Source organism: Ailuropoda melanoleuca, chromosome 2 (genome assembly GCF_002007445.2).
Source record: "Ailuropoda melanoleuca isolate Jingjing chromosome 2, ASM200744v2, whole genome shotgun sequence".
Taxonomy (NCBI): Eukaryota; Metazoa; Chordata; class Mammalia; order Carnivora; family Ursidae; genus Ailuropoda; species Ailuropoda melanoleuca.
In genome coordinates, this window is record NC_048219.1 from 55,257,763 (window position 1) to 55,274,663 (window position 16,901).

At 38.2% G+C, this 16,901-nt stretch overlaps 1 protein-coding gene across 4 annotated transcripts in view; it reads left to right on the forward strand.

The window, feature by feature from the left end:
- Positions 1-1,885: 1,885 nt before the first annotated feature.
- Positions 1,886-16,901, forward strand: part of SAMD13 (sterile alpha motif domain containing 13) — a 39,587-nt gene continuing 24,571 nt past the window's right edge. The window contains exons 1-2 of one of the 4 annotated variants that reach the window (XM_034653781.1): positions 1,886-1,973; positions 6,735-6,819. In XM_034653781.1, the coding sequence (XP_034509672.1) occupies positions 1,964-1,973; positions 6,735-6,819 (95 nt within the window). In that variant the 5' untranslated portion in view covers positions 1,886-1,963. Of the gene's footprint in view, positions 2,591-4,907; positions 5,331-6,116; positions 6,220-6,734; positions 6,820-16,901 lie in introns of those variants that run through there. The other 3 variants (XM_034653782.1, XM_034653783.1, XM_034653784.1) reach the window with 3 other exon arrangements.

Sequence of the window (16,901 nt, forward strand, 5' to 3'; positions counted from 1 at the left end):
TGTGCTCTCTCTCATTCTCTGTCAAATAAATAAAAAATCTTTAAAATTTTTTTTTAAAAGTAAAAATCTATTTATTTTGGAGAAAGAGAGAGAGAGAGCAAGGGGAGGGGGAGAGGGAAAGGGAGAGAGAATTTCAAGCAGACTCCCCACTGAGCGCAGAGTTCCAGGTGGGGCTCGTCTCACAACCCTGATATCATGACCTGAGCTGAAATCAAGAGTCGGAAGTCTAACCCATGATCTTCAACTCCCTCTCCTAAGGAATTGATTCTCAAAGTTCTGTTTCTACACAGAATACCAAAAGCCACACTTCCAACTGACACTTTGTCATTCATACATAGAAAGCCTCAAGTTATACATGTCCAAAATCAAATTTGTCATCTGCCTCTAAAATCTATTATTCCATTGTTGTACCTATCATCCACTTAGTCAATCTAGAAATGACAATCATTTTTGTTCCCTAGTCCTCACTCCCACATCCAGTTGATTGCACTGCTCTGTCCATTTTGCCTTGGAAGTGTCTCATACCTGCTTCCTTTCTATTACTGTAGTTCAAGCTCTCATTACCTGTGACTTAGAATACTGTCACAGCCTCCTAACTGGTACTTCTACTCCAATTTATCTTTTGATTTCCAGCAAAGGAGGTAATAATAATTTTTATTAGTATTTATAAATAGTATGTTATTTATACTTAGTATAGTGGTGATCGAGTGCTCATTATATGCCAGCCACTATACTAAATGCTTCCCATCTCTTTTAATCTGCACAACCACATCATAAGGTTGAAGTTATTGAAATTTTAAAGATGAGGAAAAAGAGGTTTGGGGAAGTTAAATAACTTACCTATGGTCACAGAGCTAGCTCCGAAGTGACATCAGGATCCCAGCTCTACCTGGCTTCTAAAATCCCTGTTGTTTTGCCTTTTTTTTTTTTTTTTTGGATACAACTTTTTCATATTGCCTCTAGTCTCATCACAACCTTCTATTCAGTCTCTACATTTTTCCCACCTGCCATTTCCTTCCTCCTCCATGCATTGTCCATCTATCACCTTTCCATATTGCCTCTAGCCATCACAATCTTCTGTTCTGCCTCTATCCTTCCCAGTCCATTCTTCCAATCCATAGGTTCTTTAATTTTACTTATCTCCTTACTTAGTAAGGATTTATTCATCAGCTATTTCAAGGGAGTACTTCACAGCAGGCTCCTCTTCTTTCCCTGCACCCACCACATCTGCCCTCAGCCCTCCTTCTCCCCACTCTCTTCCCAGCTGCTAAGAGCAGGGTTAGAAAAGGAAATGAATGAAGCGGATACAAAAAACTCCCCGCATCTTAAGTTTTTCTCTGCCTAACTCAGTGTTGTTTTATGGTTCCAACAATGAACCAAATAAAAGGTGCTCTGTAAATTGTAGAGTGCTCTGCAAATGTAAAGTACGATATAGTCACCCTACCTTTGCATGCCCCAGGCTTCAACTGAGTTATTCTGTGAACGACAGCAAAGGTGTTCCAAGTAGAGAACGCCACGTTTGTGTTCGGAGTGAGAAGAGTAAAGAAGAGTAATGCCCCAAATAATATGAATTTGGCTCGGGAAATGTCTACTTGTCATTACTGCCCAAAAACCCAGCTTAAAACTTCATCAGGACGTGAGCCAGTAAGACAGGGCGATAATGGTATCAGCCTGAAAACCCCCAATTTAAAACTCTCTCTAGGAATGCTCCCCTCCCCCCAGCTCCCTGGAGGTTTTAAGTTCTTGCAAATGTCGTCCCCGACTTTCACAGGGCCCCCGCCCTGCACCCTCCCTTCCTGACCTCTCCGCTTCCTGGTGGCCCCAGCCCTCGGACCCCCGCCCCGCCCGCCGGCTGAGGACTACAAGTCCCGGCGTGCCACGCGCCCACCCGGCCGGCTGCACCGGGGCTGGGCGCGTGGCGGCCGCCGAGCTCTGCGCGGGGGAAAGCCTCCCGGCGCCGGCCATGCGGGGAGGTAAGTGATACGCTCATGCTGCGAGGGCACTGGGAAAGCGGCCACTCTCTCCCTTCTCCAGGATGAAAGAAAACGAAGAAAACCACAATAAAAACCGCCCTGCCCTCCCTCGTCTCTGCTGTGTGTCCGGTGCTCCTGCAGCTTGTTGCACCCACGAGCGTGGAATCTGTCACCCTGGAGTGGAACTGGGGGCAGAAGCGTGCCTGGCTCCGCAGAGAGCTGCGGCTCGCCCGGGCTGCGGGGCAGAGCTCGCAGGATGGGACCGGGTGGTGGCACGGCTCAGCTGGGCGCCCAGCGAGCGCCACACCCCCACACTCCCTTTCCACAGACGGGCTCCCCGGGGAGCCCCCAAACTCAAAGACGAATGGTTTCTTCTTGAAAGTCTTAGAAACTTTCCCCTCTTGTCGCCGGTGCCACCAGCGGGTCGTTTGTCTATCGGACGGCGCCGTTCGTCCAAGAGGCATCCTGGCGTCCCCTCTCCCGCCCTCAGTCTAGCCCCACCGCTCGCTCTCCAGGCCGCTCTTCCCTCTCCCGTGAGACGCCCTTAGGGACGCGGTGAGCTCTGCCCTGCCCTCCGGCGACTTCTCGAGATTTCTTCTGCAGCCACGTGGACCCAGGTCTGCACTCTGCGATGTGGGCTGGACACTCCTGAGGGCCGATTCCCTGACGGGAGGCAGGGCGAGTGATTCCTTTGGGACAGCGCTGGTTCCCGGGGTGGGCGCTGGGGTGGGGGGGAAATGAGTGCTGATCAATAAAAGAAGCCTGATTGGAGGCACCGGTTTCCCGCCCTTGCTGACTCATCTCCCCTCCTGAGCCCATTCCCAAGTGTGCCTGAAAGTTCTGCTTAAGAATCCCAACACGGGGATCTCCCAAGTTATTCTAGCACATCCCATAATATCCTGGATCAGATCTTGTTTGTCTGCATCTCTCTCACCCTATACTTAACGCACTACACACACGCGCCAATAAAAACACACCGTGCACACGACACACTCTACACACTACACACGCCACAAACACAGACCAGACACATTACACACAGCATACACGTTACATTCATCACATAAACATACATTACATGCACACACTTCGTTTATGCCACAGGCTACATACACATACCATATACGACATACATACACATCATTTTTATTAGCAGAGAAGAGGGTTAAATCAGTTTGTTGGAGAGAGTGAGGAGGAAGTGGGTGAGTATATATATTTATACCCACAAATGTCAATTTATTCCAAAGCTAGAAACTAGCTGATAAGTGAAACCTGTTGTTAGAATTTAGAATGCTTTTCTTGGTTCCTCCCCCCCCGCCCCCCCCCAAAATGGAATTGATTTCCTACATCACCTTCTGAAACCCTTACCCTTATCTAACAGGCAAACTTTTGGTCACAGCAGGGGAGAGAGAAGGAGATGTCCTCTGTGTAGGAAGAAAATCTTGGAGAAACTTCACAGAAACCTTCCTCCTGTAGGGGTGTCTAAGGAATAGTTGGGTGTAACTACATTTTCTTTGCCTCTCCTTTCAAGATTCAGAGCTGAACTGATTTTGTTCTCAGCAATGGCATGACAGTGCTGTTGAGACACCTTCCTCCCCCTATCCCCAGGACTCACAGCCCAGCCCATTTGAATTTAGTTGGAGCACATTTCTGGAATTTCAGATCAAGTCCCAAAGCATTATGAAATCTGTTGGTGAAAGAGCTCTCTATCTCCAGGAGAGTTCATCATTTTGATTGGTGGTGATAAGACTCACCTGTTTGACCAGACTCAAAAAATAGTCGTCAAAAATAAATGAACACTTAGAATTTGTTCCTAAATTATTGTTGTTGTTGTTATTATTATTAGAATTTGTCCCTAAATTATTGTTTGCTTTTTCAAAGGAGCAATGGTGAAGATGGGCAGAGAGAGCATTTGAAATCTTTCTCGATGATCTTTCACGAAGTTGAACATTTCTAATACCATTCTTGGAATAAATAAGAGAAAAAACTTTTGACTTTGAAATTCAGGTTGCAAATGTAGATTATAGTTTCTGATCTTCTTCTAGGGCCCTTAAAAATTAGTAAAGAAAAAGGAGACCTGTCGCTCTCTCCTCAATTCTTCCTGAATTCTACACAGTCTTTTAGCAACAGATGATTTTTTTCTAGGATCCTTCTTGGGAACCTGTATTGTCTGCCCTATTTTGAGTGGTTTAGTTGACTTCTTGACCTAAAAGTGTCCAAATATTGATTGTTGTTTATTTTGATGACAGCTATGCATGCTTCCTGTGCATCTATGGCATATTTGTGGAATGGAAATGTTTCCCTTCAGCAGTGGTTCCCAGCCACGCAAAGGAACTGTGAGATTGACCAGGGTAGTTTAAAAGATCATGCCTAGTCTCTCTATGCCACCTTCCCATGTCCTGAATGGTAGGAGATACTATGAATTTGGGGCTTGGCACAGTATCTTCTTTTTCATATGTAACTAATATAGGACCCAGTGCTCATAGATAGTGTTAGTTAAATTTGTTGAATTACGGTTTGTGTGCAACTGAGATAAACAATTAAGATTAAACCTCCCAGAACTAATTGTTTTTATAGAATGATATTTGTTTCATTTTGAATTTTGGCTGACTTCATCTGGTAGGTTGAATGACAAAATAAAAGAACGTAGGTGTTCTCAAAAGATCTGGTCATCCACCTTTCATCCTCTGAAATATGTTACTTCCTGCATAAGGAAGAAAAGGATTTTCTGCTGGGCAGTGCTTTCCTTATTCTTAAAGAGATTACTTAAAAGCCAGCCCTGGGAACTTTGTCCGTGAGTCTCTGTTAGGAAGAAAGAGTAACACGGGACTGCAGCTTCTGAATATTCACTGGTTATAGCCAATAGTGCTAGGTTCTTTCTCTTATTTTCTCTTGTTTTTCTCTCCCATGGGGGAGAAAAATAGTTTTCAAAACATGACATCCCTGCTCAGAACAACAGCAAGGATCTATCATGCAGCAACAAGAAGGGGAGGGAGAAAATAAGAGGCTATCGATACCGCTTGTTTTTCTTTACAAGACAGATGTGGGGAGAATTCTGCAGTTCTTGGACTCCTGATTCATTCACTTCCACTAATTGTGCTGAAGGTAGTTAGCAAAAGTGAACAGGCACACTGTAGCTTTAAAAAGTCAGCCATGAACCAGAAGGCAGTTGGTGCAGCTTGTGTGTGATTCCTAACGTCATGTTGGCTGAGAGCCAGCCTGGTTTTATTTCACTGTGTCAAATTGTACCTCCTTATTGAATTCCTTTGCCAGCCTACTTTGTGAAAGAAAACATTGGGGTTTCTTTGGCTGTTCTTGATAAGCCTATAAAAAATGACATGTTTTAGTTGCTTCTAGGTAGGTTTTCTTTTTACTCTTCCACAAAAAAAGAAAATAATAATAATAATAATAAGACAATGTAGTGTGGTGTTACAGAGTATCATTGTGAGTGTTTTGTTTTTTTCTGAGATGCTTAGAAAATGGTGAATGTGTAACAGTTTCCAACTGAAGTGAAATCATTCTTTTGGCATGGAGCAGCAGCACTATCTTCTGCCTACTCTGTAACGGTGTGTGAATGTATGTTAATATCTATATGTATATTAAATGTTGGATTTCTCTATGAACGATCTAAGTGGTTTAGCAACTGGAAGTTTGTGTGTGTGCGTGTGTGTATGTGTGTATATCAGGAGTGAGGATTATCCCACACTTAACAGTATTATTTGCTAATCATCTACTTCTCGAACAGTGATAAAATCTTGTGAATATACTAAATGATGCACTTGTCATGTCAGAGTAATCCCTAGAGAAGGAGTGCCGAAGTATAAAGTAATTTGAGAGGAAATGTATTTAATTTATGGCTTCAGCTGTAGAACAAGCACGTTTCAGAACTAGTTTTTTAAAGCAGTTTTGTTCATAGCTTTTTCATCTTGCTAATTGCATATTAATTGTGGAGGGTTTTTATTTTTTCACAGCCCTCATCCTACTAAACAAAAAGACAAAGTGATGGATGCTACTATATCTCCTTGGATGTTTTGGTGATTTTCATATAAATCTAATGAGCTGCCTCCCCTCTCTTACACACATGCGCGCAGACACACACACACACACACACACACACACACACACACACACCCCAGCACCACCTTTCTGTGCTAAGGGCTATCTGACATTTTTGTGAGCTTCCAGCTTTACCACAGCATGGCCATCTCACAGACAGGTTTTGAGGCTTTCGTTGAGAATATGTGAGGTAGGGGAATACTTGCTGACAAAAGCTTTAAGTGCTCTTTTGCATTGCAGTGAAAACATAGAAGGTTTGTGAGTGGACCCAAAAAAATGCAATTAAAAAAAAGAGAGAGAAAGAAAGCAATCATAGCCCGTGGTCTGAAGGGGCAGGAAAAGGGGGATTGTTTTTCTCCACTTTGACTCATTTATGAGTTGCAATGTCTTAAGTGAGAGCTTGGCACCCAGGGGAAGCTGTGCCAGTTCACACAGCACTTGTTTTGAACGAGGATTCAATTTCATTTGCAAATGCTTATTGTCAAGGCAGGGAGTGCCAGTACAGATGAAAGCACCCCAATCCTCTCCTCTAGTTCTTCAGGTTTAATCACATCTCTCCAATCGCTGAGGGAACTGGAGGTTTAAACAAACATACGTGAACTGGTGTGAAGCTGTAAAAGGGACCATTATGTTTCTGATTCAGAATATATATTCTTCTCTCACTTTCTAAGAATTAAACACAAGCTTTTCTCCCTTATTGATTAGTTGCTGAAGTAAAGGAACCCTGCAGCCTTCCCATGCTATCTGTTGACATGGAAAACAAGGAAAATGGCTCTGTCGGTGTAAAAAAGTAAGTGAAACTGGCTTGTGAGTTCTGCTTCTGCAAACAACAGAGGGACTTGGTTTCTATTTTTATACTTCTTGCTTATCTACTACAATACACTGTTTGGGGTTGATTTTGTGTGGTCTGCACTGGCCACCAGACTCCCTTCTCCCCCCGCCAACCCCAATTGCCTTTTTCTTTATTCCATTTCTAAGATGGAGATGACTCAGGCATCAAACTGTACATAAAGGGTTAGGGTGTCAGGCTTTGGAACAGGGACGGTGGAGGATCTCAGCCCCGCATTCTGTATATTGAAACAAAACACTGAGCATACAGACTCTGCCTTCCGAGTTCATAGACTACAAGGGTGGAGGCAGAATAGAGAATTTGAGTCTTTTTAAATAAAATCACCTCTATCAAAACTGAGACCTGTAGTAAAGGAAAGAAAAAAAGCTTTGATTAGAATGTCCTACTAATTTTATGAACTGATCCGTGAATGTGAAACATTTTAGTACATAACTTAGTGTTCTGTTTTCATGTCTGTTCTCACATTTGAAACTTTGTTTGTTGTGAGTTATATGCTTGATTGTTTTAAAAAGGAAAATTTAATTGCATTATGTAGCATATTCTGAAACATGCTACGTATTTCAGGGGACCTCATAAGATATCTGTGAGTATATGAAAAATATGTATATCCCTATTTAGATGTTATTTTGAGGCTATAACCACTTTGACTATGAGGAGAAAGTAAGTTCCAAGACAGTGTTATCTGTTCCATTTTTCCATGTCATTTAGTTTAAAATTGCCCTCAACTGGAGCCTTGGAGAAAACTAGTTAAATATAATCCATAGAAGTTATGATATCTCAATGAAGGAGCAGTGTGCTGCGTGTTTGTGAGTAGAGGGTATATTTAGCTCCACAGCAAAGTTAGATTAACATAAACTTAATAAGATCTGCTTTTAAAGATTCTCATATAATATATATTATCAGTGCCATGCTGGCGTACTTGTTCCATTCTTGAAGTTTAGGTAAATGTAGGAGAAATAAAAGAGACGTATGCACTTTTTTTTTCCTCCTGTGTGAGTTTGATCAGTGCTTTCCAGTAAGCAGTACTTTGAACAGTGATGGAAGTGTTCTTCACTTGCGCTGTCCAAAATGGTAGCCACTGGCCACATGTGGCTGATTAAAAATTTGAAATGGACTAGTATAACTGATTATATGAACTTTTAATTTTAAGCAATTTAAAAAGTTAAAAGCTTTATTGAAATATAATTGACATATAATAAACTGCATGTGTTTAAAGTATAAAATTTTTAAGTTTTGATATCTGTATACACCCATGGAACCATTACCACAATTATGATAACCCCCCAAATTTCCTCATAACCCTTTATAATCTCTTCCTCCTGTCCTTCCCTGCTACCATATCCCCAGGCAACCACTGATATGCTATCTGTCACTATAGATTAGTTTACTTTTTCTACAATTTTGTATAAATGGAATTATTAAGAGTGTACATTTTTGAGCAGAGTGTGGGGGTGTGGTTTCTTTTATCCAGCATAATTAATTTGGGATTCACCCATGTTATAGCGTCTATCAATAGTTCATTACTTTTTATTACTGAGTAATATTTCATTGTATGGATATACAACAGTTCATCCACTTGCTGATAGACATTTGGGTTGTTTCCATTTTTTAGGTATTACAAATAAAGCTGCTTTGACCATTTGTGTACAGGTCTATGTGTGGACATACACTTTCATTTTTCTTGAATATATAGGAATGGAATGGCTGGGCTATCTGACAGGCGTATATTTAACTTTTTAAGAAACTTACAAACTGTTTTCTCAACTGCTTGTCATTTACATTCCCACCAGCAGTGTGTAAACATTCCAGGTGTTCTATATCCTCATGAACTCGGTAAGATCAATCTTTTTCATATTTGATATTATATTACGTATAGTTTGCATTTTCATCTCCCTAATGACTAAAGATGTTGAGCATCTTTTCATGTGCTTATTTGCCATCCATATATCTTTCTTAAGTAAAATATGGTCCAAATCTTTTGCCTTTTTATTGGGCTAGCTATTTATGTATTATTTTGTAGACAATTTTCATATTTCTGGATACAAGTCCCTTATAAACATGATTTGAAAATTTTTTCTATTTGTATGTGATTTTATTCTCTCTACAGTGTCTTTCAAAATGTAGGAATTTTTCATTTCAATGAACTCCAGTTTATTTTTTATTCTATGAATGATGTTTATCTTTTTATTTTTTAAGATTTATTTATTTATTCAAGAGTTCACACATGTGTGAGAGCAGAGTTGGGGAAGGGCATGGGGAGAGGGAGAGAAAATCTTAGGCTCCATGCCCAGGATGGCCCGACATGGGACTTGATCTCATGACCCTGAGATCATGACCTGAGCCAAAATCAAGAGTCAGATGCTTATCCGACTAAGCCACCCAGGCACCACATGAATAGTGCTTTTAGTATTATGTCTAAGAAATATTTGCCTAACCTAAGGTCACAAAGATTTACATTTTCTTAGATTTGGGACTGTGATTTTTGAGTTAATTTTTGTGTATGCTATGAGATAAGGATTAAATTAGTTTCTGGTAGTGGTGGTGGGGGGGTTTTTTGCCTATGAATAGCCAGTTATTCCAGCACCATTTGTTGAAGTGTTCCTGCAACTTTGTTGAAAAATAATTGATTATATATGTGTGGATCTATTTCTGGACTTTTTTATTCCATTCATAATTTTGTATGTATTTATGCCAATGTAACATAGTTTTGATAACTATAGCTATATAGCAAATCTTGAAATCAAGTAGTGTTATCTATTTAATTTTGTTCTTTTTCAGACTTGTTTTGTCTCTCCTAGGTTCTTTGCATTTCCAAATGATTTTTAGAATCAGTTTGTCAATTTCTACAACAACAACAACAACAAAAAAACACACCTGCTGGTGCTTTGATGGTATTGCATTGAATTATAGATTAATTTAGGGAGAATTGATCTCTTAACAATATTGTGTCTTCCAACCCATTAACACAGTATTTTTTTACTTAGGTCTTCTGTCATTTCTCAGTAATGTTTTATAGTTTTCCATCTGTAGGTCCTGCACATCTTTTGTCAGATATATCCCTACATAATTTTATAACTTCATGTTATTTTAAATGGTATTGCTTTTTAAATTTTAATATCCAATCATTTATTGATAGTGTATAGAAATACAATTGATTTTTGTATATTGACCTCATATTCTATAATCTTGATAAACTCATTTATTACTTCTAATAGCTTTTAGGTAGATTCCATTAGATATTTAACATAGATAATTATGGGGGCACCTGGGTGGCTCAGTTGGTTAAGCGTCTGCCTCCGGCTCAGGTCATGATCTCAGGGTCCTGGGATCAAGCCCAGCATGGAGATCCCTGCTTAGTGAGAAGCCTGCTTCTCCCTGTCCCTCTGCTGCTCCCCCTGCTTGTGCTCTCCTATTGTCTCTCTGTCAAATAAATAAATAAATCTTTTTAAAAAAATAGGTAATTATGTTTTGTGAATAAAGAGTCTTTTTTCCTTCCCAATGTGAGTATATTTTATTTCTTTTACCGGCCTTACTGTACAGGATAGGACCTCCACTAACAAGTTACATAGAAGTGGTGAGATTAGACAGACTAGTTTTGTTTTGTTAAGGAAAACATTTAGTCCTTTTTCTATCTTTGGTTTTCTATGTATAATATGTCTCTTTTTTGTCTGCTTTTAAAGATATTTTTCTTTATCATTGATTTTAAAGCGATTTGATTATGAGACTTGGTATATAGTTTTCTCCATCTTTTTTGTGCTTGGAGTTTTGTTTTGTTTTTGTTTCTTGGCTCTATGGGCTTGGTTTTCATCAAGTTTGGAAATTTTCCAGGCATTTTTTTTTTTGGTTTCCCTCACTCCTCCTTTGGTGACTCCAGTTATGGTATATTTAATCACTTGATATTGTGCCACGATTCACTAATGCCCTAGGTTTTCTTTCATTCTTTTTTCTCTGTGTTTAATTTTGGATAGTTTCTTTGTTTTGCCTTCAAGGTTACTAATCTTTCCTTCTGAAATGTATAATCTATTGTTAATCCCACTCAATGTGTTTTCCATTTCAGACGATGTAGTTTTCATCTCTAGAAGTTCAACTTGGGTCTTATTTTGTACCTTGATATCTCTATTTAACATATTCAGTCTTTCCTCTTGCTTCTGAACATGTAAAGTACAGTCATTGTAACTGTTTCAGTGTCCCTGTCTACTATTTCTATCATTTCTCAGTCCATTTCAGTTGACTGGTTTCTCAGTGAGAATGAGTTGTATTTTTCTACTTCTTTTCATACCTGGTTATTTTTGATTGAGTGTCAAATATTGTGAATTTTACCTTGTTGGGTGCTGGCTATTTTATAGGAATTATAAATATCCCTGATGTCTGTCCTGGATGCAGTTAGGTTACTTGGAAAGAATTTGATCCTATTAAGTCTTGCTTTTAAGTTTTGTTAGGTAGGAGCAGGGCTGCATTTAGTCTAAGGGTAATTTTCCCCTCTTACTGAGGCAAGACCCATCTTTGTACTCTAGCCAATGCTCATGAATTATGAGGTTTTCCTCCCTGGCAGATGGAGACAAACATTTTTCCCATCCCTGCATTATCCCTGAGGATTGTGCTCTCTAATTATTTGGGGTGGTTCTTTCCCCAGACTCAGTTAGTTTCCTCACATGTATGTGATAATCAGTGCTCTGCTGAGTACTTGAGGGAGGCCTCTGCAGATCTCCAGAGTTTTCATGCTGAGAGCTCTCTCCTCCCTAGTCTTTAGGACTGACCTCTGTGCACAGCTTAAACTCTTTCTTCAGGCAGTAAGCGAATAGAACTTACCTTGCTTGTTTTCCATCCCTCAGGAATCACTGTCCTTTATTACCTATGTCCAGTGTCTTGAGTGCCATTCTTTCATATATTTTTTCTACTTTTTTAATTATTTAGGCAGAAGGATAAATCTGGGCCTCGTTACTCCATCTTGACCAGAAACAGAAGTTCCAGTTCATTAATGTAACCACAAATGTCTAGTGACTAACCTAATGGACAGTGTAGAGTTCGATTTTAATAGAACCCCAAAAGGCACAAAACATAGGCTCTTATGGCTGTTTCTGAGATCTGCCAAAACTGGCGCTTGTTTTGCTTTCATTTTATTTCCAGGCATGGAAAATATAGTTGCTTTACTAGGAAAAGTACTGTCACAAAGGGTCATTTCCAAAGAAGTCTAGGATAATAACCCTTATTCACTGGCCACATACTTGTGATCAGACCTTTAGTTTTGCAAGGCTACTGTTTATGAAGTCCCTTCATATGTTTAGTACTTTTGTGTGAGACTTGTCAATCCTCACAACCATATTTTGAGGTATACATTATTATTCTTATTTTATGGATGAGAAAACTAAAGGTCCAGGAGGTTAAAACCATATTATTAAAGAGGCATTGCACATGTTTTGTACTAAATTTTCTAAATCCATTGTGTATTTTATGCTTTATATCTCAATTTGGATATAAAATTTTCATTGGAAATATTTGCTCTGTGTTAGATTTCATAAGACTTATAGTTGAAAAATTAGAATCACATACCCAAATAATTCCAAAGTTAAATATTTGAATAAATGAATCAAGTACCAAAAATATTATTTTTGTATTATATGCATATATATTGACACAACTGGTTCTTCTTTTTTAAAAGTGTTGATTTGACTTTGAAACAAATGCATATCAGTTTCAAAATGTCTGTCCAAGTTAAATAAATGTACTAAAACTTATACCAACTCAATATACTTAACATTGAATTCAAAGGGTGTTGTATAAATTTACAAGCAACTGTAAGTTTATCAATGTCAGTATATAATTTTTCAAACTTTTCTTTAAACTAATTTATTTAGAAAATGTAAAATTATTATTGTATACTACTATGGCTCTATTGTATAATCTGAAAAGTTTCAGTTTCAAATTTTATGACTGTTTGGCTGGGTTGCAAATCAGCTTTTCCTTTTTTTTTTTTTTTTTTTGAGGTATAAATTTAGTTCATTCACATGTAGTGTGATATCAATGAGAAAATATAATTTACTGTGCCATTTTGGGATCTTCATTGAAAATTTGGCAAGCACCCATTTGCTTTAATATTAAATCTTGAATTGGAACAATACAGTAGATGTTTGTAAAATTCTTCTAGGACTTTTCCAACAAGCATTGGCAAAGAACACACATCATTTTATTCCTTGTGTTCTATTTTTTTTTTCACAATTCCATCACCCTGGCATTGATCTGTAGCATTTGCAAATATATAACAAATGATTTAACAATGGTATCCATGACATTTCAAGAGCCTGCTTTAGAAAACTGAACATGAATATCATACAGTGGATGGAATAAAGCAATAAGGGAAACATCAGTCAGTTGTTTTAGAATTACATTAAACCCAGATTTTTTTTTTTAGTTAATATGGCTGAAGTACCATCCGTTAGAATAGAATTTAATTTTTTCATATCTAGCTGAAATTCTTCTTTGACAGATGTAAGAAACTTAAAAATATTTAAAGTTTGAGTTCAATTTTTCAGGCCATAAATTGACAATATTTCTTCATAAATTTGGAAGTTTTTTGAGACAAAGCATACTTCAAGTATTCATTGGACAGTGTTTTTTATGTTGCAGTATTCATCTAAAGCTAAAGAAAAGTAATTGTGTTTTTCAAATTTTGAACCAGTTGCTCTTAGATATTGTTAAAAGATTTTGTCTTCCTCAGGCAATTGTTGGGTGGCTTGACTGAAAAATCTTTCACTTTTTGTGAAATACCTTTTTAGTCTTTTCTCGTAATATCCTAAGAAAACTGAATATAACCAGATGTCTGTGGAAACATTGTTTTCTTTTTTGTGCAAGAATCCAAGCCATTTATAGCTATACAAATTTATAAGCTCAGATTCTGTTTGAAATCACTTCAAAACATTTTGTTGGACATTTAATTTTGAATTCAAGTGGCTAATGTCATTAATTCCTTTTTGATCATTGAGAAGAAAGTTACCAAATTTACTATATATTTGCTGAAAATGTCTCTTAATACTGTCCATTTTATTATCTTTACCATGTTTTTCACACAACAAACGAACAGCTTTTTCCTTTTGCTCTGCTCCAGCAAATTGCAATTGCTATTCATTGTGAAATTTCCAATATACTTTAAGCCAGCCTCCTTTTTTCTTTTTCTTTGTTTTTTCAGCCTCCTTTTTTCTTTACTGTTCTGGTTTCAGTGCTAGTTTCTGCATCTCCTCTCAATTCTGCCTCAATAGTATGCTACCTTTTGAAACTTTAAAATTTATCAATACTTATTTTAACTAAAAAATATTTATTATAATTAAAATAGTTAAGAATGTCAAATTAATTACCCCATATGACGTAAAAAGAGATTCTCATAACTGGAGCTGTCTGCATCAAACACATTACAGTGTTATCTGGGTATGTAGGAAAACATCATTTGAATTGAGTCAATCAGTTGATATCGACTAGATTGGCCATGTATTTATGTATAATACTAGAGAGGACACATGCATCTGATAGGAGAACTTCAACAAATTAGCCTAGGTGATGCAGCATAAAAGTGAAATGTCACACCAAAACAATGGAGTTGTATTTAATAAAGCATATTTTATACCTGTTCAAGTTTTTACATTTAAATTTAAACTAATAAAAATTAAATACAATTAATAATTCAGTTCCTGGGGCGCCTGGGTGGCACAGCGGTTAAGCGTCTGCCTTCGGCTCAGGGCGTGATCCCGGCGTTATGGGATCGAGCCCCACATCAGGGTCCTCGGCTATGAGCCTGCTTCTTCCTCTCCCACTCCCCCTGCTTGTGTTCCCTCTCTCGCTGGCTGTCTCTATCTCTGTCAAATAAATAAATAAAATCTTTAAAAAAAATAATTCAGTTCCTCAGTCAAATATTAAATGCCCGATAGCCACATAGGACTAGTGTCTACCATATTGCACAGGTATATAGTCAGGTGAAGCTCTTGCACACCTGCACCAGGAGAAAGGTTACATGAATATGAAACTGAGGATGATGATTAGCTCAGGTCAGGGGAGTGAGGGGGAACAGATGTAGTTCCTGTCAAGATCCTAGCTTTTATTTTGCCTGGTGGGTTCATGGGTGTTTATTAAGTTTAAAAATAACTAATTAAATAGCTAAGAGGGAGCCATTTTAATAGTTTGGACTATATCTCTCTAGACAGTTTGTATACAAATACTTTCTGTATCCATATGTATACACATAGTCATATAAGAATGTACACCATAAGCTTCTATTGAACAAGTGGAATTATAGTATTCTGTTTTTGTGGATTGTAGATGCACAGATTTTGGATTAATCATGAACCTTGGTACATGACACTGTTATTGATCTATGTTTGGACATGTTAGATCAATGTTAGAATTTTTACAAAATTCTAAAAAAAAAATTCTAGATGTTTTACATGTATGTGCCTATCTGTACAAATCACAAGTATTCAATGTCAAATATATATATTTTGCCAATCACTTAGTCTTAGTCTTACTCCCTTTTTCAACAGTGGGCCTTTTTTCCCTTCTTTTATTTTCTTCTAGGATAGAGGAGGAACCAATGCTCCCACACAATAGATGCTTATAATAAGTTAGCAGCTTTTCAGCAAGAAGCAGTTTATTTCCCTACCACCACAATGCCCCTCACCCCTCAGTGGGGAAGCTCTACTCCAATAGAAAACTGACAGTAGCAATGTTTAGCAAGGACTCTTTCTTTCTTTCTTTCTTTCTTTCTTTCTTTCTTTCTTTCTTTCTTTCTAAGATTTTATTTATTTATTTGAGAGAGGGAGAGAGGGAGAGCATTAGTCAGGGGAGGGGAAAAGGGAGAAGCAAACTCCCCACTGAGCAGGGAGCCCAATGCAGGACTCGATCCCAGAACCCTGAGATCATGACCGAAGCCAAAGGCTTGCTTATTAACCAACTTAGCCACCCAGGTGCCCAAGGACTTTCAAAAGAAGCTATTTCTTATTAATGTCATGTCTTTTCTTGCATCCATATCTCACCATATCCTCTGCCTTTGCAGTCAGTGTATGGTTTCATTTTGAAGAAAGACTTTTTTGTTAAATTTTGGAACTAAAATTCCTTTTATAATTAGTAATGTGATACTTTTCTTTGTAATGGGTGCTATAAAGTTTTAAACTTGCTTTAATAGGGTAATACTAATTTTTGAGAGCCAGTTAACTATAGTAACTATTAAGTTAAGCATTAAGTTTTTGCCCATGTGAATTAGAGGGTTAGCAGGTGAATGGTAGAAGTAAAATATTAAGGTAGAGTGAGAAATTATTATTAGCACTGTTAGAATTTCAAAACTCTGGCCTTATTGTAGAATTATCAAAAAGACTTTTCATATAACAGTAATAACAATGGCTATTATTATTTAATCTCATTTAAAAAATCTAACAATGCTTATGTGTACAACAATCCACCAGTCAGGTCTCCATCTCTAAGGGAAGCAGTCACATTTAGGGTTAAATAAAGAACTTCATGGGATACAGGATACTTGGTTATTTGCCTGGAACCCTTGCCTGGCTCCTTATCGAAGGAAGAAGAGGAAACTGATAGAAATAATTGCGTGTCTGATCACTGGCCTTCAGCTTTTGCTTATTTACTCCTAATCCTGACCTTCTGTGGTGCTGTATAAACGATCAGCGGTCCTTAGATGTATGTTCTTTGAATGCAGTGAGGGAATTGTATCCACCTGCTAGGTAGTTCCTGGGTACTCTCTCCCCATCAGGCCCCTCTCATCCGTTCTGTCCTCCTTTCCCAGACCCACAACCACACAGCTTGACTCTACCTGAGTGCAGTGAATGATGGTTTCTACCATGCTGTTCTTTACAGGGAACAGCAATCTGGAACAGGGGGTGATCATGATGGTAAGATACCACTATACTAAAAGGGAAATAAAACACCCAAAACATTTTAAGTGGCTAAATAGAAAATGCCTCTTGATGGTTTGTCAGGAAGGAAGGAAGGAAGGATGGAAGGAAGGAAGGAAGGAAGGAAGGAAG